The sequence below is a fragment of the Trichomycterus rosablanca genome, chromosome 7 (assembly GCF_030014385.1).
Source record: "Trichomycterus rosablanca isolate fTriRos1 chromosome 7, fTriRos1.hap1, whole genome shotgun sequence".
In the NCBI taxonomy this organism is placed as follows: Eukaryota; Metazoa; Chordata; class Actinopteri; order Siluriformes; family Trichomycteridae; genus Trichomycterus; species Trichomycterus rosablanca.
Genome location: NC_085994.1, coordinates 11,385,786 through 11,405,113, shown reverse-complemented (window position 1 = coordinate 11,405,113; position 19,328 = coordinate 11,385,786). Strand labels below are relative to the sequence as shown.

The window sequence follows — 19,328 nt, the reverse complement described above, 5'->3', positions numbered from 1 at the left end:
ATGCTGTGATCAGCTTAAAAAAAACAACAATATTTTATATTTAATTTCTCCCTGCTTACAGTCTGCACTCTCATTGCTTCCTTTTTCATTTCTCTCCACTGAAAAAAGTGCTGATTGAGATGCAGAATGAAGACCTCGGAATGAAGAGATCTCCAGGTTAGGCTATGACCCAGAAAATAATTTAAAAAGCATAGAGCTGATACTGCAGTTTCTGTACATTATACTTACTTACTAACTGCATCTACTTTGGTAGAGTTAATTCTTTAGTAGAGTCAATTTCTGCCCCAAATTAGTTATTGCATTGACCTTTTTAGGGCCGTATTCAGAGTTGAAAACCTATGTGCAAAAGATGCTGCAATGAAAACACTGGAAAAGTTATTTGGCACCAAACCAGCCAAGCACATATACAGTGGTACCTTGTAACTCAACGTCCCCTAAACTCAACGTCCCCTAAACTCAAAATCTTTGAAACTCAACGCCCTTTGTCGAGAAATTTGTACCCTTAAAATCAACATTTCCCTTAAACTCAACGTGTTCAGTTTGTTTTTTAAAAATGTATTTATTTAATTTTAAATTAACAATGAACAGTCGCAAGGCCGCTCAGGTGGCGCACGCTGGAACCAGAGCTGGATCTCGAATACATTGTATCGAATCTCTCGAGGCTAGGCTGAGTGGCCTGTTATGGGTGGAATTAAGCCAGATAGGGTTTTTCTCTCATAACTAATGCAATTACTGGCTGGCTCTGCTGGCTGATTGATGGTGCCTGCACATAGATGAGAAAAGAGTGCTCTCAGGGTGTGTCTCTTCGTACACAGTGCTGAACTTCACTGCACTCGCCAAAGTGTAGGTGATACGATGCATATGGCATGCTGCCCACAGGTCAGAGGGGGTGTTGGTTAGCTTCGTTCTCCTCAATAAGAGCAGGGATTGGCATTGGTGGAGAGGAAGCATGATGCATTCAGGCAATTGGACGCGCTAAATAGGGAGAAAAGGGGAGAAAATGCATTTTTTTTTAAATGAACAGTCGCTTTGTTCAGCACTTGGCTTGAGCGGTGCGGTAAAACGTCATTAAAGTGCGAATATGAGATAAAACTGAATTTGTGTGGAATTGTGCCGTCAAAATATTCTGAAAGTGATAAGTCGTTCGCGAACGATCCGATTCTATTAAACGGCTCTTTAAAATGAACAAAAGGAACCGAGTCGCGCCTCTGGGAGCCGCTATATATATTTTTATTTCAGCGCAGTTCGGCTGTAATCCACCCAGTCCACTTCCATCAGTAGAGGGAATCAATCAGTCATAATGAGAGCTGTTTATTGTCGAAATTCAAATCCGAAAACGGAGAGCGGGAAGCGAGCGAGACACACACACACACACACACACACACACACACACACACAGAGCGCGAGCGAGAGAGAGAAACACTCAAACTCAAAAGAAGCTTTATTGGCATGACAAATGAGGACATTAGTATTGCCAAAGCAAGTTACAGAGAAATAATAAAAATATCAATAAGAAAGAACAAAAATATACAAAACAGTTACATGTGCAAAAAATATAAAATAGAATAAAATATTAATAATTTAATATTTAAATTATTAATATATAAAGACACACACACAGAGCGAACGACACACACACAAACACACAAAAGAGAGAGAGACACACACACACACACACACAAGAGAGAGAGACACGCACACACACACACACACACAAACACAGAGAGAGAGAGAGAGACCTGCACACACACACACACACAGAGATACACACAAACAAACTGATTGTTATTACCTCATTAATGTAAATATTATAATTTTTATTGTTATTATTTTGCACTGTTTTTATTAATATTTTATTCTATTTTATATTTTTTGCACATGTTACTGTTTTGTATAAATTTGTTCTTTCTTATTTTTATTTTTATTATTTCTCTGTAACTTGCTTTGGCAATACGAATGTCTTTATTTGTCATGCCAATAAAGCTTCTTTTGAGTTGAGAGAGCCGTAACCGAGCTACAGAGAGAACATGCAGAAAAGAAGCTGTGCTCTTAGTATAATGACAAATAATTGAGAAATAAACTATAAACTTGTTTAATTATGTTAAATCAGCCGCTCAGGTGGCGCAGCGGTAAAAAGAAACGCGCTGCAACCAGAGCTGGATTCTGAGGACGTGGTATCGAATCCAGCCTTGCTTTACCGGTTCGAAGCTGAGTGGCTATATGAGCAACGATTGGCCGGTTGCTCATATGGGGGGTGGGACAAAGAACCGGATGTGGGTCTCTCTCTGTCAGAATGCGATTGCGTTCTCTGCCGGCTGATTGGAGGCGCTTACACAGAGATGGGAGAGGGTGCCCTTAGGGTGTGTCTCTCCGCATGCAACGCTAGGTGGCGCCAAACTCGTCAATGTGTGGGTGGCAAAGATGCATCTGGCTGCTGCTCGTGTTTCGGAGGGGATACGGGTTAGCTTCAATCACCTCCGTCAGGGCAGGGTTCGGCATAGACAGAGAGGAAGCACGATGCTAATTGAACAATTGGATGCGCTAAAAGGGGAGAGAAAAAAAAAAAAAAAAAAAAAATATATATATTATGTTAAATCTGATTCGTTCATGGCGCAAACTGAGCTTTTCGAGCGTAATTTACATCAAGAACAAGTACAGGGAGCCTTATGACACCTTATGGTGTGTGTGCGTGTGTTAGCAGTCCAAGGGCTTGCAGAGTGTAAGTTTTTTAATACATTTTAGACTGGGGTGACTTGAGATTTTGCATACTTTCAAAGGGTGCCATGACTGAAAAAAGGTTGAGAAGCACTGGCCTAAAATATATGCACTTCAACGGGACCATGGAATGCATTAACATATCCTTATGGGAAAAAATACCTTAAAACTCAATGTCTTTTGAACTCAACGCCAGTCCCAGAACCAATTGACATTGAGTTTCAAGGTACCACTGTATGTAAATGTGTCGGTAGCCGTTTAAGATGAAATCCACAAAGTTGAATCAGTTCATCTGGGCACAAGTTTGTTGTAGAGATACGTTTCGTCACTCAATCCGAATGACTTTCGGATTGAGTGACGAAACGTATCTCTACAACAAACTTGTGTCCAGATGAACTGATTCAACTTTGTGGATTTGTGTACCTGGATTATTGAGCATGCATCAACAGATTTAAGATTAAATGTGTTAAAATATAATTGCATGAGGTTTTTGTCCTTAACATTGTTGGTCCTGTATATAGATTTAGGAACAAGACTTTGTCATGTCAGGTCATGGGTAGTTAAAAATTTAAAGGCTCAAAATTATCAGGTGATAAAAATATTTCCTAATAAAACAGATTATATTTATTGGCTGAATGAAGCGACTCATGACAAGGGAGGTGTGGCTTATGACCAGAAAAATACTATCCCTATGATCGAGCATGAAGCTGGATCAGTTATAAATGCGAATGTTGATCATGTGACTAGCATCATCAGTGTCTTTTGGGGTGAAATTGTGGTGAGTCTCTAGCATCACATTACAAATCTGGAGATGTGAAGCAGTAATACCAAAGCAACATTTCCAAACAGGGAAACCCACTGCAACATCATTTCTTATTTTAGGTGTTGACTTTGTCTTATCTACAACAACAAAAAATAACAGAAATTAGGATGTGTGCAAAATTCTCAACAACTTTAGGCCCCATGTCCATTAATCCACTCTGAATACGGCCCATATAGATACAAATAATGACCTTTAAAAATGTGGCCCCAATGTCCATTTTCTCTAAAACCACGGCATCACTTAATCATGATGTGTCGGCATATACACCATTTATAACATGAAATTAAAATCCCATATCAGCAGTTTGTGATTGACATTGTTCTACATTGTTCTTTAAACCATTTTCATTTAAGACGTTTAACCAATTCTTTTCCATGTCTCTTTCTCCACATTTTGGCAGCAATTGAAGGGTTGATCAGTAAGGAAATCATGTTTTTTAGGGTTGTATGCCTTTAATTGACACCACAATAACATGACTTCATTCAGGAGCAACTGAAGAAGACCACTGTGCATGTTGATTAATTAATAGCTTTTTAATTACTAGGTTGCAGCTTGCCTCACTAAAATTGCATTTCATGCAACACCCTCTGTCAATATCTTGAATGCCTGGATATGCATCAGATTTGCATAATTGTTAATTGATTCTTACTTTAAAGTGGCTATTCAAGGTATTAAATGCAATTCTATTTTCTTGTAATAATCCATGATTATTGTGTTTTTATGACAGAATGTGTTGCAAAAATATTTTATCCTTATGCTCTTATCTTCCCCAATTCTTTGCATTAACCTGCATGAGGATTTCCCACTGGTTTTAGAGGAAACAAGGTGTTTCCAGTATTCAGTGATTTTTACTGACTCACTGACTATGTCATTTGAATTGAATCCGTTTTACCTTCATTCATATGACATACAATTGTTCCTGTTACACCATCACAACTCGCCAGCTAGTTGTAGAGTAGTGCCAGCTAGAGTCAAAATATGCCATGTTCTGAGGCTTCTATTCTGCTCTGTATGTTTAATATTCTGTACAGGTAAGTGCTCTGTGCATGGTTAACTTTGCAGATAAATCGTAAACATAAAAACACTGAAGCATGTCCTGTGCAAAGAGTTGCAAACACATTGTTAATAACAACGTGATGTGAAATATACAGCTCGATTGAGCAATACACTTCAGGATTTAAAATTAATTCTAGAATATTTACGTCTCTGGTCTATGATCTATGAAGAATAAATAATGGAACATTATGAAAGATTGTTGTGCACCACTGGAATATTCTAACTCTGGCAGCCTTTTTTAAAAAGCATGATATTCTAATATTCACTGTATGGCCAAAAGTATGTGGACACTCCTCCAAATTATTATATTTAGGTGTTTCTGCCAAACTCCTAGTTTGAATGGATGTACAGTTAATGGTGCATATTAATGGTCACCCCTGTAATTTTGGCTGTGGATAACAAATACAGTTAAGGTTAAACATTTCCAAACATTTGTAAGATATACATGTTTGTGATATTAATATGGCCCGGCTATAACCTCCTGAGACTTATCTAAAGGTTTAGATATTTAGATTTTTTTTTTTTTGATAATTTAAGTATTGTGGTTGAAAGAAACATAGTACAAAATGTATTTTTCAACAGTTATTTGTTTTTTTTTATCATCTGTCCTTTGTAGTGGACATCAGGTCTTGTTTAATAAAAAAATTTAATGGTGTAATGTAATAATATTGTATTATTATTGTATTATTTTTGTATAGATTTCAATTAAAATCTCAGTCATTTAAATGGTCACCTAAAGATCAGATCACACAGCATTTACAGCATCACGCATGTTATAACAGGAAGCAGTTTTTTGTCTTTGAAACACACACAAAAACATGTTACATTTAATACATTTGACAAATGTTTTCCCTTTGCACCCTGCTCTCCTGCATGGTGATGCATGTACTGTATTCAGCATTTTTGGCAAATGCAGTGCCCCATATTTTTTGACATTGTCATTGGGCTGTGGTTTAACAGGCCGCCTCTTTTCCCAGCTCTACAGTCTGGCCCTCCTCTTCCTCATCTCCTGACAGCTCTAATCTGCATAATTTCTGAATAAAATATTTTCTGCCTTACTCAGCCCTTTGCTTCCTTGTATAGAAATAGGCTAAAACAGGGGGTAGTAAGTCCTACTGTCCACTACAAAGGACATCGAATAAATGTTGTTTCTTTCTAAATTGAAGTTAAGACTCTCATATTGATGAAACAATTTGATTATTAGCAACAGAAACATAATATCAGCAAAAAACTGCTTGCTTGTTGCCATAAAATGTGGAATATGAGATTGTAGCCACTTTGAAAAGAAAGTTAATGAGTTTGCCACACCCCCACAAATGTGACATTACTGAAAAGCCCAGGATGTAATCTATATAGAACAGTAGTATTTAAATGGATTGCATAAATGGTGCTTGAGTTAGAGATCTCAGACACATGTCCACCACAGAGGACACAAATGAATTGCTGGGTCTCAGGAGGATATGCATTTTCTAAATCATCTCTTTACTGTTACCTTGTCAACTGCTGGTGTTACATGCTGCATTTTGTCCAGCGGTTATCAACAGCTGTGGCTGAAAAAAGCCAAAGCAACTAATTAGAAGGGGTGTCCAAATACTTTTAGTAATGTTGGGTATAATTGCTATGATTTTAAGAGCCTTTGTGAATGTTTTTTGCATTGTAGAAGCGAGTCTACCCGAAGACTTTGGAGATGAAAAGACTTATGAATTCATGCAAGACATGTCTCCTGCGCTGAAGGTCACCATAAGGTCAATCTGGTAAGTCTTACAGTAGATCTCTCAAGGTATTCAATTATCTGTAGGAATTATAACGTCATTGAAACTTGATTCTTTGATTAGTCATTTTAATATGGACTGTATGTGAGCAAAAATTAGACGTTTTAATTTTAATTATACTGTAAATAATTAGAAAAGCAAATTCTTATTTAATAACACCACTTCTAATTACTGTTACTTTAATTACATTTCTTGTTTCACTCAGTGTCATGCGTTTCCTGGTGTCTAAGAGGAGGTTTAAAGAGAGTTTGAGGCCATATGATGTGATGGATGTGATTGAGCAGTATTCAGCAGGTCATCTGGATATGCTGTCTCGCATCAAGAACCTGCAGTCCAGGCAAGACCAACATTCAAGCACAGCTGCATTTACTTTCCCTTCTGAATTGAGTTCTGAATTTTAAATGTTCTGTCATGCACATGTCCTGTACAGACCTTATGCAACATTTTAAGAACTCTAATTCTGGTATCACAAAGTGCTTTAAAAATGACATTAATACAATAAAATGTCAGATATAGGCAATTAAAAGACAAAATACAAGTAGAAAAATTTAAAACAAGGGCTCTGAGATGTCCTTTATCAGCAGTTTGAATAGATTTTTCAGACATAGCAGTGCCGGTAGCTTAGCAGCATTAGCTTTAGTGTTAGCATTATCATAACCATTAGCATAATATATAGTTGAGTAGACTTGCATGACAGTGCTGCAGTCTGTCTAGATTTGGGTTTGCTATCTTCTCTGTGCCATCTGTCTGTGCCCTCTTTTAATGCAAAATGGCAAAAATGTGGCCACACCCTAAAAACATCTACACACAAAACACACAGAAGTAAAATTAGCACAGTAATTTGGGATGTAGGTAGTAGAATCTGGGACTTACCTCATCTACAGAGACAGAAATGACATGCAGGCTTGTGTTGCCATGTGGAACCATGCACATACTCAACAATATTTTGAGTTTTTCATAAAAAGCGTTTTGCTAATAACTTCTACTATGCGGACTCTATGTGTGCAAAATGATCCCCATACGACCCCGCCTCGTGCAGGTGAGAAGATGTGGTCGGTATTGCACACGTGTCTGAGGGTGTGTGTGACGGTTGCGACCTTCCTTAGTCAGAAGTCAAGGTCTGCAGCAGTGGCGAATTACGATCGGGTAATTGGATACAACTAAATTGGGAGAAATCTTGGGAAAAAAAAAACATAAACAGTAATACAAAAAAAGAACATTTTACACCATCACGTCAATTCTAAACTCTCAGTGTTCCAATCTCATCTCTGCTACCTTTTGGCCGGGCGCCCCCTAGCAGGCACAATTGGCAGTGCCTGCAGCAGACAATTGGCCACTAGTTTTCTGGGTGGGAAAAGACTGTATTAAAAAGAGGGTGGGGTCTTCGACACTGTGTAAGGAGCCTGCACTCTAAAAAATAAAACATTGGGTCAACAAAAAAAAAATTAAGGCAACATTTTGCATTAGTCTTTTTGAGTTATGCCAACTGCTCGTAGAATTACGTTGATCCAACACAATATTTTAAGTTTGGTGAATTAGCTTTTCATAATTTAGTACAAAGCATTTTTAAATAACATGAACCTAATAACTGTCAACATGAACAGATATTTTTAAGTTGAATGAATATTAAAGAAATCAAGTAGCTCGAGGTGCCTGTACAAAAGTGCAGAATCAGGGAGATCAGTGCGCAACTCTTAGTGTGCAAGACTGACCTCACACGTTAATCCACTAAAGTACGACCAAATAAGAAAAGGAAGGAGCGTGTGTCATGCAAATATACTCTCCTCAGATGTGATCGAGGTTCCCAGCATCAAAAGACTAACTGGCTAAGCTAAACTGGGACAGAAAGGGAGAAAATTCATAAATAAAGTAGCAAAAAGGTGAACATTTTATTTTACCAACAAAAAAACTGAAATATTCATAATCCTAAGAACAAACTTAAACCAATAAAAATAAAAACTGATCTTCATAAACATCACTCACCAGGAGCAGTGCACTAGTCTGTTTGCATATAGGCTCACATGGTGTGTGTGTGTGTCATTTCCGTCTTGACAAATGAAGTGAGTCCCAGATTGCTGAGCCTCACAGCTTCTGTAACCAGACCCTACTCGATTTAATACACAGCTGCTTCAACAAACTCATACTGATGAGTCCTTTTCCCTTCCAACTTGTCAGCCAGAATAACCAATCAGATTCTTCAGACTTTAATCTGGTCAGAAAAAAAAGTACAGCCAAACTAAACTACTGGTTACTAGATCTGTAACTTGCACTGTGCCTTTGGGTAATTACACAATGTTAATGTTGTCTTTTTATCCCACTTATACACTATTAATGCTAATCTTACAACAAACAGTGACTTACCATACCCATAATACATTCACTCATCTTTAAGTGCTCATACACTTCCAACGGATATTACACAGAAACCGATTAAAGCTTTACTTTTCCCAAATCCTTTTAATTTTCTCTCACATCCCATAGTTTTGGTGTGAGTAATCAATCACATTTACCTTCAAATAAGATCCATATATGTTGTGAAATAAATTCATTGTTCCACACATATAAAATATATTCCAACGGCAACCAGCAACCGCTTGTGCGTCACGACAGATGTGTGTATGGAATATATTGTCACTTATTTGTCCCTGGTTCTTGGTGGATCGCAGAGATTGGTATCCATGTTTTTGCTTCATGATGCTTTGCCCCATGTCTTCTCTATGTACTTTGCCAGGATAGATTTGATTGTGGGCCCCCCAGCCCCTTCGACCCCTCGCCATAAGAAGTACGTAATTAAAAGGCAGTTTACGGATGTTGAATGGGTCTATTATTGAACAGCATTCCAATGCACACTGTAATTTAGCTTGCTGTTAAAGCTTTATACAAAAATTTAAGTAACAATAAAAATAGTTTTACTGGATAATTCACCATAAATAAACTTTTGCTAAAAGTTATTAAACTGTTACAATGCTGTTCAATAAGTCAGCACACCCAGTAGTAAACGTGTACCCTTATTAGTGGGGACTAATTCATTCATGCATGCCTTTTTTGCATAAGACACAAAAAATAATATTGTCAGCTGTTAACCAGAACCAGTAAAGCATGAAGCATCATAAAGCATGGTACCAGTAAATATATTAACATTTTTTTTCATCTGTTTACCCTTTTTGTTAATCCAGAGACTCCTCCTTGATTTTACACTCACTGTCCATTTTATCAGCTCCACTTACCATATAGAAGCACTTTATAGTTCTACAATTACTGACTGTAGTCCATCTGTTTCTGTGCATGCTTTGTTAGCCCTTTTTCACGCTGTTCTTCAATGGTCAGGACTCTCCCAGGACCACCACAGAGTAGGTATTATTTAGGTGGTGGATCATTCTCAGCACTTCAGTGACACTGACATGGTGGTGGTGTGTTAGTGTGTGTTGTGCTGGTATGAGTGGATAAGACACAGCAATGCTGATAGAGTTTTTAAGCACCTCACTGTCACTGCTGGACTGAGAATAGTCCATCAACCAAAAATATCCAGCCAACAGCACCCCATGGGCAGCATGCTGTGACCACTGATGAAGGTCTAGAAGATGACCGACTCAAACAGCAGCAGTAGATGAGCGATCGTCTCTGACTTTGCATCTACAAGGTGGACCAACTAGGTAGGAGTGTCTAATAGAGTGGACAGTGAGTGGACATGGTATTTAAAAACTCCAGCAGTGCTATTGTGTCTGATCCACTCATACCAGCACAACACACACTAACACACCACCACCATGTCAGTGTCACTGCAGTGCTGAGACTGATCCACCACCTAAATAATACTTACTCTGTGGTGGTCCTGTGGGGACCATTGAAGAACAGGGTGAAAACAGGCAAAAAACGTATGTAGAGAAATAGATGTACTACAGTCAGTAATTGTAGAACTACAAAGTGCTTCTATATGGTAAGTGGAGCTGATCAAATGGACAGTAAGTGTAGAAACAAAGAAGTGGTTTTAATGTTATGGCTGTTTGGTGTATTAAACATATTGCCAGTGAACATTCCTGGCATTAAGTGTTTTCTTCTCAACTACTTCTTAAACTGGTGACTTCCCTTGCATTCCAATACATTTGTAAACATACCCTCATCAACAAGTCAAATGAAATATAGAAAAGCATATTATTACAGTCAGAATACATATACCATTACTGTTGTGGATTTCCTTGCTGATTTGCAAGTTGCATGTTCAGTTTTCTGTAAATAGTTAACTACCTTCCTTAGTAACAAGCAGCTGACACCTTTGGCTTTCAGCATTTGTGTTTTGAGCCCCTGTATTTTTCGCCTTCCAGACTGCACAGTTCTGGTTTTAGTTTCACCTGCTCCTAAATTTTGGTTTAGGTTTTCAGATCTTGATTTACATTTGCAATTTCAGCATGAGATTTTGGGCTGCAAGGAGACACAGCAGGTAATGTTTATACATTGCAGCTCCAGGGTGCAGGATTCATTCCCAAACTCTGGTTACTTTATCCTGTCATATGGGTTTCTTCTGGGTATGTTGGTTTCCTCACCCCCCAAAAACAGTAGGTGTACTGGCTACTTAATATTTATATTACTATAATATTAGCCAAAATTTGGTTCTTACATTCCTGATACACTGGTATCACTTCATGACTGATAGGCTAAATGGCATCATAGTGTTTTAAAGTATCATAGTGTTTTAACCTGCTGCCCTGGCCCATTGTTTGGCTTAATGGAAGGATGTGATTTGCATGGGTCTCAACCTGAGGTGTAAACTTTGCAGTCCACCAAGAATCTTGCTTCTTTGTTTTCCATCTGCTAAACCTCTGGGCTTCACAACAACATGCCAACACCATTCTCCATGACATTTCTCTGTTGCTGTCCATCATTTGCTCCATGTTTGCCCTTCACAATGGCTACTCCATTGCCGATCCCAGAGAACCCTGCTTATCTGATGACCCCAAGAGCCCTGATCTGTTGGTTTTGTTGCTATGATGCTACTTGTTCTAGTTCTGAGAAAGTCTTTGCTTTGTACCTAGTACCTTCAAGCTTTGGCTTCGTTTCTGTCTATGCTTATAGATTTACCTCAGCCTTTAATTATTCTTTTCATAACTAACTTTTGCCATAGATCCAGCTTAGCTCATTTTAATCTGTTTTACTTTTGTAAAAATTCTATTTATCTGCACATTTCAAACATTTTCAATATGTATCCCCTGTGCCAGCCTTATCCCCTGTGTCTGATTTTGTCTTCTGTATGTCTTGGTCTCTGGCCCAGGTCCAAATTGACACAGGTGATGATATTATTCTTATGTTTTAGCGAAGATCCCATGCTGGGATTTTCTAATTTTGGTTGATGTAGTGGGTTTACTTCTGGTGAACTGGTGGTGGGACCTTGGTCTGCTTTAGCGGGATTTGCATCAACTACTGAATCTTTCGTAGTCATCGTACTTCAACTTTTGCACTTTTGTGGTGGGCAAATTAAATATATGTTGATTTTAAAAGACCCAACATAGGCTATAGGCAGTTAAAAATATGACATCACAAGAAAGCTTCCATATGCCAATAGCATTTTGATTTTCTTGTCCCATCACATGTAATTTTTTTTACTCTTCTCAATTAAATGCAACTAATCTAGACCTCCTCTAAGCTTACTGTGGCCCCTAGGGGGCCTCTGACTCCTGGTTGAGAACCACTGTATTACAGTGTATCTCACACTCACCTAACCACACTCACTGCAGTCATTTACTGTCACTTTGTTACACTTAGGGGCCATTAAAATAGCCAGTCTTACATGTTTAAGGGAGGTGAATGGAAACCAGATTTTTCCAAAGGTGAAATTGTAAAGGGAAATTGGGAAAGGCTCAGTGAAATGTACTGGAATGCAGGGTTTATTTGAAAAACACTCTTCATCTGACATTACAATCTATTACTTCACTTTTATTTACCTGACATAAAACAAGCTCATACTGTGCATGATGGTGGTGAACACAATAGCACCATACTGCATGTTTCATTTTGACTTTCCTATCCCAGATACCATTGGTTTCTTTCATGTACCTGCACCTTTTTATTGCATATAATCTTTATTCTTAATTATAATTAATTTATCACAATGCTGCTATTTGTGTGGCAGATCTACAGTATCTTAGTTGTAGATGGAATACATTGGGTATTTTTTGACAGGGTGGACCAGATAGTCGGAAAGGAAGCACCAATAGGAGAAAAGGACAAAGCCAAGAGCGATACAGTGCAGGAAAATGATCCCAGTATGATGGGCCGATTTCTTAGGATGGAAAAACAGGTATGGTACATTTTGTTATTCATTGTTTCAGGTGTATTTACCTGAGTTTAAGAGTTTCCATATCGCAGTGTTCAATAAAAGGCAAATATTTACTTTCAATTACACAGGTTGGTGCGATGGACCGCAAGTTGGACTTCTTAGTGAATGTCTACACCACCCGCATGGGTATTCCACGCTCTGAAACTGAGGCTTTGCTGGGCTTTAAGATTCCTGATCCGGCACCCCCCTACCATAGTCCAGATGACAAGAGTGAGAAGGAACAGGAAGAGAAAGAAGAGGAGAACTATAAGAACACATCAGAGCCCAGCCCAGCTGAAACACCAGCTTACAATCAGTGCCGCCCTTCCACATCCTGGCAGCAAAATGAGGAGCCACTTGTCGTACCTCTGTGGCATAACAGCAGAGGGGCATCACCGGTGGGCACAGATGACCCATCGATTTACCGCATTCCTCCTCCGCCAAATCATGAAAGTGGCAAGATTGGTCGCAAAAGGAGGCATAGACGCTCACGGCCTCAAACCGGGGTCGACAGTGACACGTCCCTCTCCATTCCATCAGTGGACCACGAGGAGTTAGACTGCTCCTTTAGTGGCTTTAGCATCTCTCAGGCCAAGGAGGAGGATTACCTTCCTCCAGTAAATCTTGGACTGTTCGGTGGTGGAAAAGGAGTGATCTTCCGCACTCGTATCAGACCTTACCTGGCTGAAGGAGAATCGGACACGGACTCGGATCTTTACACGCCTGGTGCTCCCTCTCCTCTGTCATTTACCGGGGAAACTGCATTTGGAGACAGGGGTTTATCAGGCTTGAAGTAGAAGGCAGAAGGGGACTAAAGAGGTTTGTATAACCTCTGGAGGGTTGAAGCATTGTGTTAGTAACACAGAACACTGAGAATGAGATCTACAGTACATTGTGGACGCTTGGTTTTTGGTATGACCCTATTACTGGACAGTAGTTATAGAACAATTGGCATGGAAGTAATGTCAAAAACATATTTGTAGTCTTCTGAATTGAGATGGCTGTCTTTTTGCACACTTAAAATGAAAATGACCTTGTATGCAGGTATTGGCATGAATCCACAAAAGTATTTAGAATATGTATCCAAAATACAAAAGTGATGTATTATTCCATTTAAAACACATAGTGAAAGGGAAGTATTCAGAATAAAGTTATTTTCTCATTATAGATGAATACTTTTCCAATACTGTATCCAATAACTAAAATTATATCAATTTTGCTTAAATTGGTTTTGGTATGTTTGCATTTGAATGCGCTCATACACTGATCAGCCATAACATTTAAACCACCACATTGTTTCACTGTCCATTTTATCAGCTCCACTTACCATATAGGAGCACTTTGCTACATACTTTTTTTTTAGCCTGCTTTCACGCTGTTCTTCAATGGTCAGGACTACCACAGAGCAGATATTATTTAGGTGGTGGATCATTCTCAGCACTGCAGTGACAATGACATGGTGGTGGTGTGTTAGTGTGTGTTGTGCTGGTATGAGTGGATCAGACACAGCAGCGCTGCTGAAGTTTTTAAATACCATGTCCACTCACTCCACTCTATTAGACACTCCTCCTACCTAGTTGGTGCACCTTGTAAATGTAAAGTCAGAGATGATCGCTCATCTATTGCTGCTGTTTGAGTTGGTCATCTTCTAGACCTTCATCAGTGGTCACAAGTCGCTGCACAAGGGGCGCTGTTGGCTGGAAGTTTTTGGTTGGTGAACTATTTTCAGTCCAGCAGTGACAGTGAGGTGTTTAAAAACTCCATCTGCATTTCTGTGTCTTATCCACTCATACCAGCACAACACACACTAACACACCACCACCATGGAAGTAATGGAAGTAATGTCAGTGTCACTGCAGTGCTGAGAATGATCCACCACCTAAGTATTACCTACTCTGTGGTGGTCCTGGGAGAGTCCTGACCATTGAAGAACAGCATGAAAGGGGGCTAACAAAGCATACAGAGAAACAAATGGACTACAGTCAGTAATTGTAGAACTACAAAGTATTTCTATATGGTAAGTGGAGCTGATAAAATGAACAGTGAGTGTAGAAACAAGGAGGTGGTCATAATGTTATGCCTCATTGGTGTACTGTATAATGCACTAGATGTGCCTGACAGACATCATCCATACAATTAGTTTTTTTCCCAAGTTTCCATGTGTTACCTACCCACATTGGGCAAAGAGGCTTTAAATTGCATAAATTGCCGTCCTAAATTTAACTTTATATTTGTGAAGCCTGAGGGGTGTTGGCACAATGGCACTGGGCAACAACACTGTAACTTCCGACAACACCTAACAAATTGTATTCTAAAAGTATTCTGAATGTTTTTCTTTTCATGTATTTTAGGAAATTATGTTATGTAAGATTATAAGATTTAGAACAGTGTTTAGTATTTAGTCATGAGTATGTTCAATTATTCTGCCCAACCCCGTAGTTATGCATAGTTATTTTACTGAGGTAACATGTAAGGCAGGGGTTTTCAACCTTGTTGGTCATACGCCCCCTTTCGTGTGCCAACATTGAACTTGCGCCCTTCCATCCCAAACCCTTGCATCACCTCAATCAACCCTCGCGCAGAAAACATTGCAAAAGTTCTTGACAAGCTAAAATAACAAATTTAATCAAATTAACGTACACATCATACATACAGTGCTATCCTTTTCAATGCGACGGATGAACATATTCTTCGAGCACGTTATAGAAATTACTAGTCATAAATCATAAGCGGTACTTGCTTTGATGTAGATGAGAGCAGAAAACGTTACTTTACAGTGCCAAGTAGAGGCAAAAGTACAGGGGACCTAACTTTCAGCTCCACGGGCAGAACGAGTCTGACTTGGCTGCCTCTCTGTGGTAATAGCCAGTTTAATTAAGCCTACAACCTATAAGCTAAGCGAGTCACACAAAATGTTCCAGTAGCTGGTGTTTATTTGAAACGGCAGCATTCATTAATAACAGTAAAAACGGAGAGATGACTGAGGAGAGAAACTTACGCTTTGCTTCATAAGAATCGACTCCTGAATCACTTATAGCGATACTGTGAACAGAACATCTCCCACTATACACCTCTCTGTATAGACATACACACAAATCCTATAACGGGCGGCACGGTGGCTAAGTGGGTAGCACTGTGGCCTCACAGCAAGAATGTCTTGGGTTTGATCCCCAGACGGGGCGGTCCGGGTCCTTTCTGTACTGGGTTTGCATGTTCTTCCCGTGTCTGCGTGGGTTTACTCCGGAGCTCCGGTTTCCTCCTTTAGTACAAAGACATGCAAGTGAGGTGAATTGAAGATACTAAATTGTCCATGACTGTGTTTGATGTAACCTTGTGAACTGATGAACCCTGTGTAATAAGTAACTACCGTTTCTGTCATGCATGTAACCAAAAGTGTGAAACATGACGTTAAAATCCTAATAAACAAACAAACATCCTATAACAGCAGTCATTGTTTTCGTCACCTATTTATCTTCACTGTTAGCCCTATTTTAAAGTTTTGCTAGCCAACTTTTTAGAAGTAAAATAAATCTCATAATGTCATGCCCCCCTGGACAGGAATGCCCCACAGGTTGAAAACCCCTGATGTAAAGTACCTTCCTTATTATTTGTAACTATATAATTATTATTTATGATAATTAATTATTAATGACTGAATGCCTGCTCATTAGTATACGTTTGGTAAGCTCTTGTTTAAAGTGTATTTCTTTAGCTAAGTATGTTAATGGACTGTTTTAATTATCAAAGTATAAACATGGTATGAGGTATTTAACAGAAACTTTATCTCTTTTACCCCAACCAAAGACATAGAAGAGCACTTGAATATGAGCATCCCTTACAAATGTTTTTACTTCCATCTGCAGTACTGCAATACATAGGGAAAATTCATTCATTTTTATTAAAACATTTAAAAGTTTACAGGTTAGACGTTTACATTTCACATCCATTTAATGAGCATTATAATCACTTAAAGGTCAGCTAATGTGTCTTGTTATAAATACTAAAAAGTTTTTTATTTATTTGTATTTTTTTGCTGTCTAGATATTTTTTATGAGCCAAAATAGCAGATTCAGTAAGTAAAAGCATCATTACTTGCTTAATTGTACATGTAATTCATTCAAAAAACAAAGCTGTGAGCCTTAAGGAAATATAAAAACATATTTATTTGCATTCAAGTATTATGAATATTATCACATCCAATTTAGTTTTGTTTTATGTTTTAGTAAAGACCCCTAAATTATTCAATCACCCTGAATACAGGAACTGCATGGCATGATAAGAAAAATCAAATTTAACTCATGATCGTAACACAAGGTTTTGTGCCTATTAAAAACAATAATAATAATAGTAATAATAATAAATCTACATTCATAAATTCTGTTTATATTCACACTTCGATGAACACAAAAACTACCTTACATTACCTTATGGTAAAAAAAATGTCTTTTCATGACTAAAAACATTGTTCTAAAGCATGCTGGAAGGCTGCCATCTATGCCAACTATAAGAAAATAAAGTCAAACAGATTTTAATGGACTTGTCTGCTGCCTATTTTACAACAGTTATTAAAAACATTTAATTATTGCATATTTACACTGGTGTCATACTGTTGGATTGTCTTATTTTAAGTACAGCATAGTATTTAATTACAGTATATTTTATTGGGTGTGCATTTTTATTAGTGCACAAGCAGGATTAATAAGCTATCATAGGGCCAGCATATATTTTATTGGGTGTGCATTTTTATTAGTGCACAAGCAGGATTAATAAGCTATCATAGGGCCAGTGATAGCTCAGTGGTTAAGGTACTGGACTAGTAAACAGAAGGTTGCCGGTTCAAGCCCCGCCACCACCAAGTTGCCACTGTTGGGTCCCTGAGCAAGACCCTTAACCCTCAATTGCTCATTGTGTTCCGCTCACTGTGTAAGTCGCTTTGGATAAAAGCGTCTGCTAAATGCTGAAAATGTAAATGTAAATGTAATAATGTGTGAACTCAGTGGATCCAGTGGGTCCAGTCCAGATTATCTGTTGCCCACCAAAAGGAAACCAGACCTATTCCTGTCACCAGACCCAGTGCTAAAATGGACTTTAGCACAGAAAGACACTGCAAAGGATGAAAGACAAGGAGAAAAAATGTATTACAATAATCAACAAGTGAATGCTTCAGAAGTACACTATAAAGCAAAAAGTATGTGGACATCCCTCCTAATTACTGAGTTCAATTGTTCCAGCATCATCCATTGCAAACGTGTAATAAAACATATGCTTTTAATGTTGTAGCAACAGTTTGACTAAGGCCCTTAACTGTTCCAGCATGGCTGTGCATCCTTAGAATAAAGTTTAATGAGGATTGTGAGCCTGGCATTCTGATTCAACATTAGTGTCTGACCTCACAAATCAGTGGCGTAAGTAGGAGCTGATCAGAATGGCTAGTTGCACAATTTTAGTTATTTTAATTTTACTTAACGAAAATATTGTAATATAATAATAATGACATGGCGAGTGCAGCCAATGAGGCCCCCTCCTGTCATGGGCCCCAGTGCACCTGACCCCCTCGCCCCCCCAGTAGTTACGCCCCTGTCACAAATGCTCTTTTTATTGAATGTGTGTATGTGTTGAGTGGGGTAGTCCAACAAGTCAAGTGGTCAGGTGTCCACATATTTTTGGCTATATTATGTAGCTGCATTGTTAGAATTTTTTCAAACCATGGACAAGTAATGTGGCTAATGTCAGTAATTATTCTAACAATGTAATAGTCAGTATAATCTAAAAAGAAAAAAAAAACTACAAAGAATATAATATGTTTGACTTTTAGCTAAGCTAAAACAAACCAATGTTAGTATTGAGATGGGAGAATGATTACTGAGGTTGCCAAGTGCATCAATTTGACAACCTTTTAGTATAGAAGTATGTAGTCTGGAATTGTTTAAAGCACTTCTGGGCCACTAAAGAATATCCACATATTTGCCCTGAAGCCACTCCAGTGTCATTTTGGTTTCAGGTCATACAGAACTGTGAAATACTGCGCAATGAATGTTACCCTGTTCTTCTGAGGAGATTTCTTCACTGCTGTGCTCACATGTTGCTGCTGCTCCTTTGGTTTTGTCTTTGATTTCTCAAGACACAAAGGTTTCTCCGGTGGTTCGTCAGACTCACTATGGTACTACAAAATTATCAATACTGTTAATGTTTCCTTATTTTATTGGAACTAACCCATCATTCATGATGCTCCTACCTCTGGTATTAATGTCGAAGCAGGTTCCGTAGGGTCCTCGTCTGTTTGATCAGAACTAAAGGACATGGAATGTTAAGTATATGGGTCAGAAGTGGTAAGAATTTAGTATTTGGACATCCCAATGACTGACAATAGAAATACATACCTGTCAGAATCCTCTTCCTCTTCATATTGTTGCTCCTTTGGTTTTGTCTTTGACTTCTCAAGACACAAAGTTTTCTCCGGTGGTTCGTCAGACTCACTATGGTACTACAAAATTATCAATACTGTTAATGTTTCCTTATTTTATTGGAACTAACCCATCATTCATGATGCTCCTACCTCTGGTATTAATGTTGAAGCAGGTTCTGTAGGGTCCTCGTCTGTTTGATCAGAACTAAAGGACATGGAATGTTAAGTATGTGGGTCAGAAGTGGT

The 19,328-nt window shown here is 38.5% G+C and overlaps 1 protein-coding gene across 5 annotated transcripts in view; it reads left to right on the top strand.

The window, feature by feature from the left end:
• Positions 1 to 13,522, top strand: part of kcnq2a (potassium voltage-gated channel, KQT-like subfamily, member 2a) — a 51,958-nt gene extending 38,436 nt beyond the window's left edge. For 2 of the 5 annotated variants that reach the window (XM_062998386.1, XM_062998385.1), the window contains exons 12-15: positions 6,255 to 6,348; positions 6,572 to 6,703; positions 12,541 to 12,658; positions 12,766 to 13,522. In XM_062998386.1, coding sequence (XP_062854456.1) covers positions 6,255 to 6,348; positions 6,572 to 6,703; positions 12,541 to 12,658; positions 12,766 to 13,473 — 1,052 coding nt within the window. In that variant the 3' untranslated portion in view covers positions 13,474 to 13,522. Of the gene's footprint in view, positions 1 to 108; positions 157 to 3,938; positions 3,957 to 6,254; positions 6,349 to 6,571; positions 6,704 to 9,097; positions 9,167 to 12,540; positions 12,659 to 12,765 lie in introns of all 5 variants that reach the window. The other 3 variants (XM_062998382.1, XM_062998383.1, XM_062998384.1) reach the window with 3 other exon arrangements.
• The last annotated feature ends 5,806 nt before the right edge of the window (positions 13,523 to 19,328 follow it).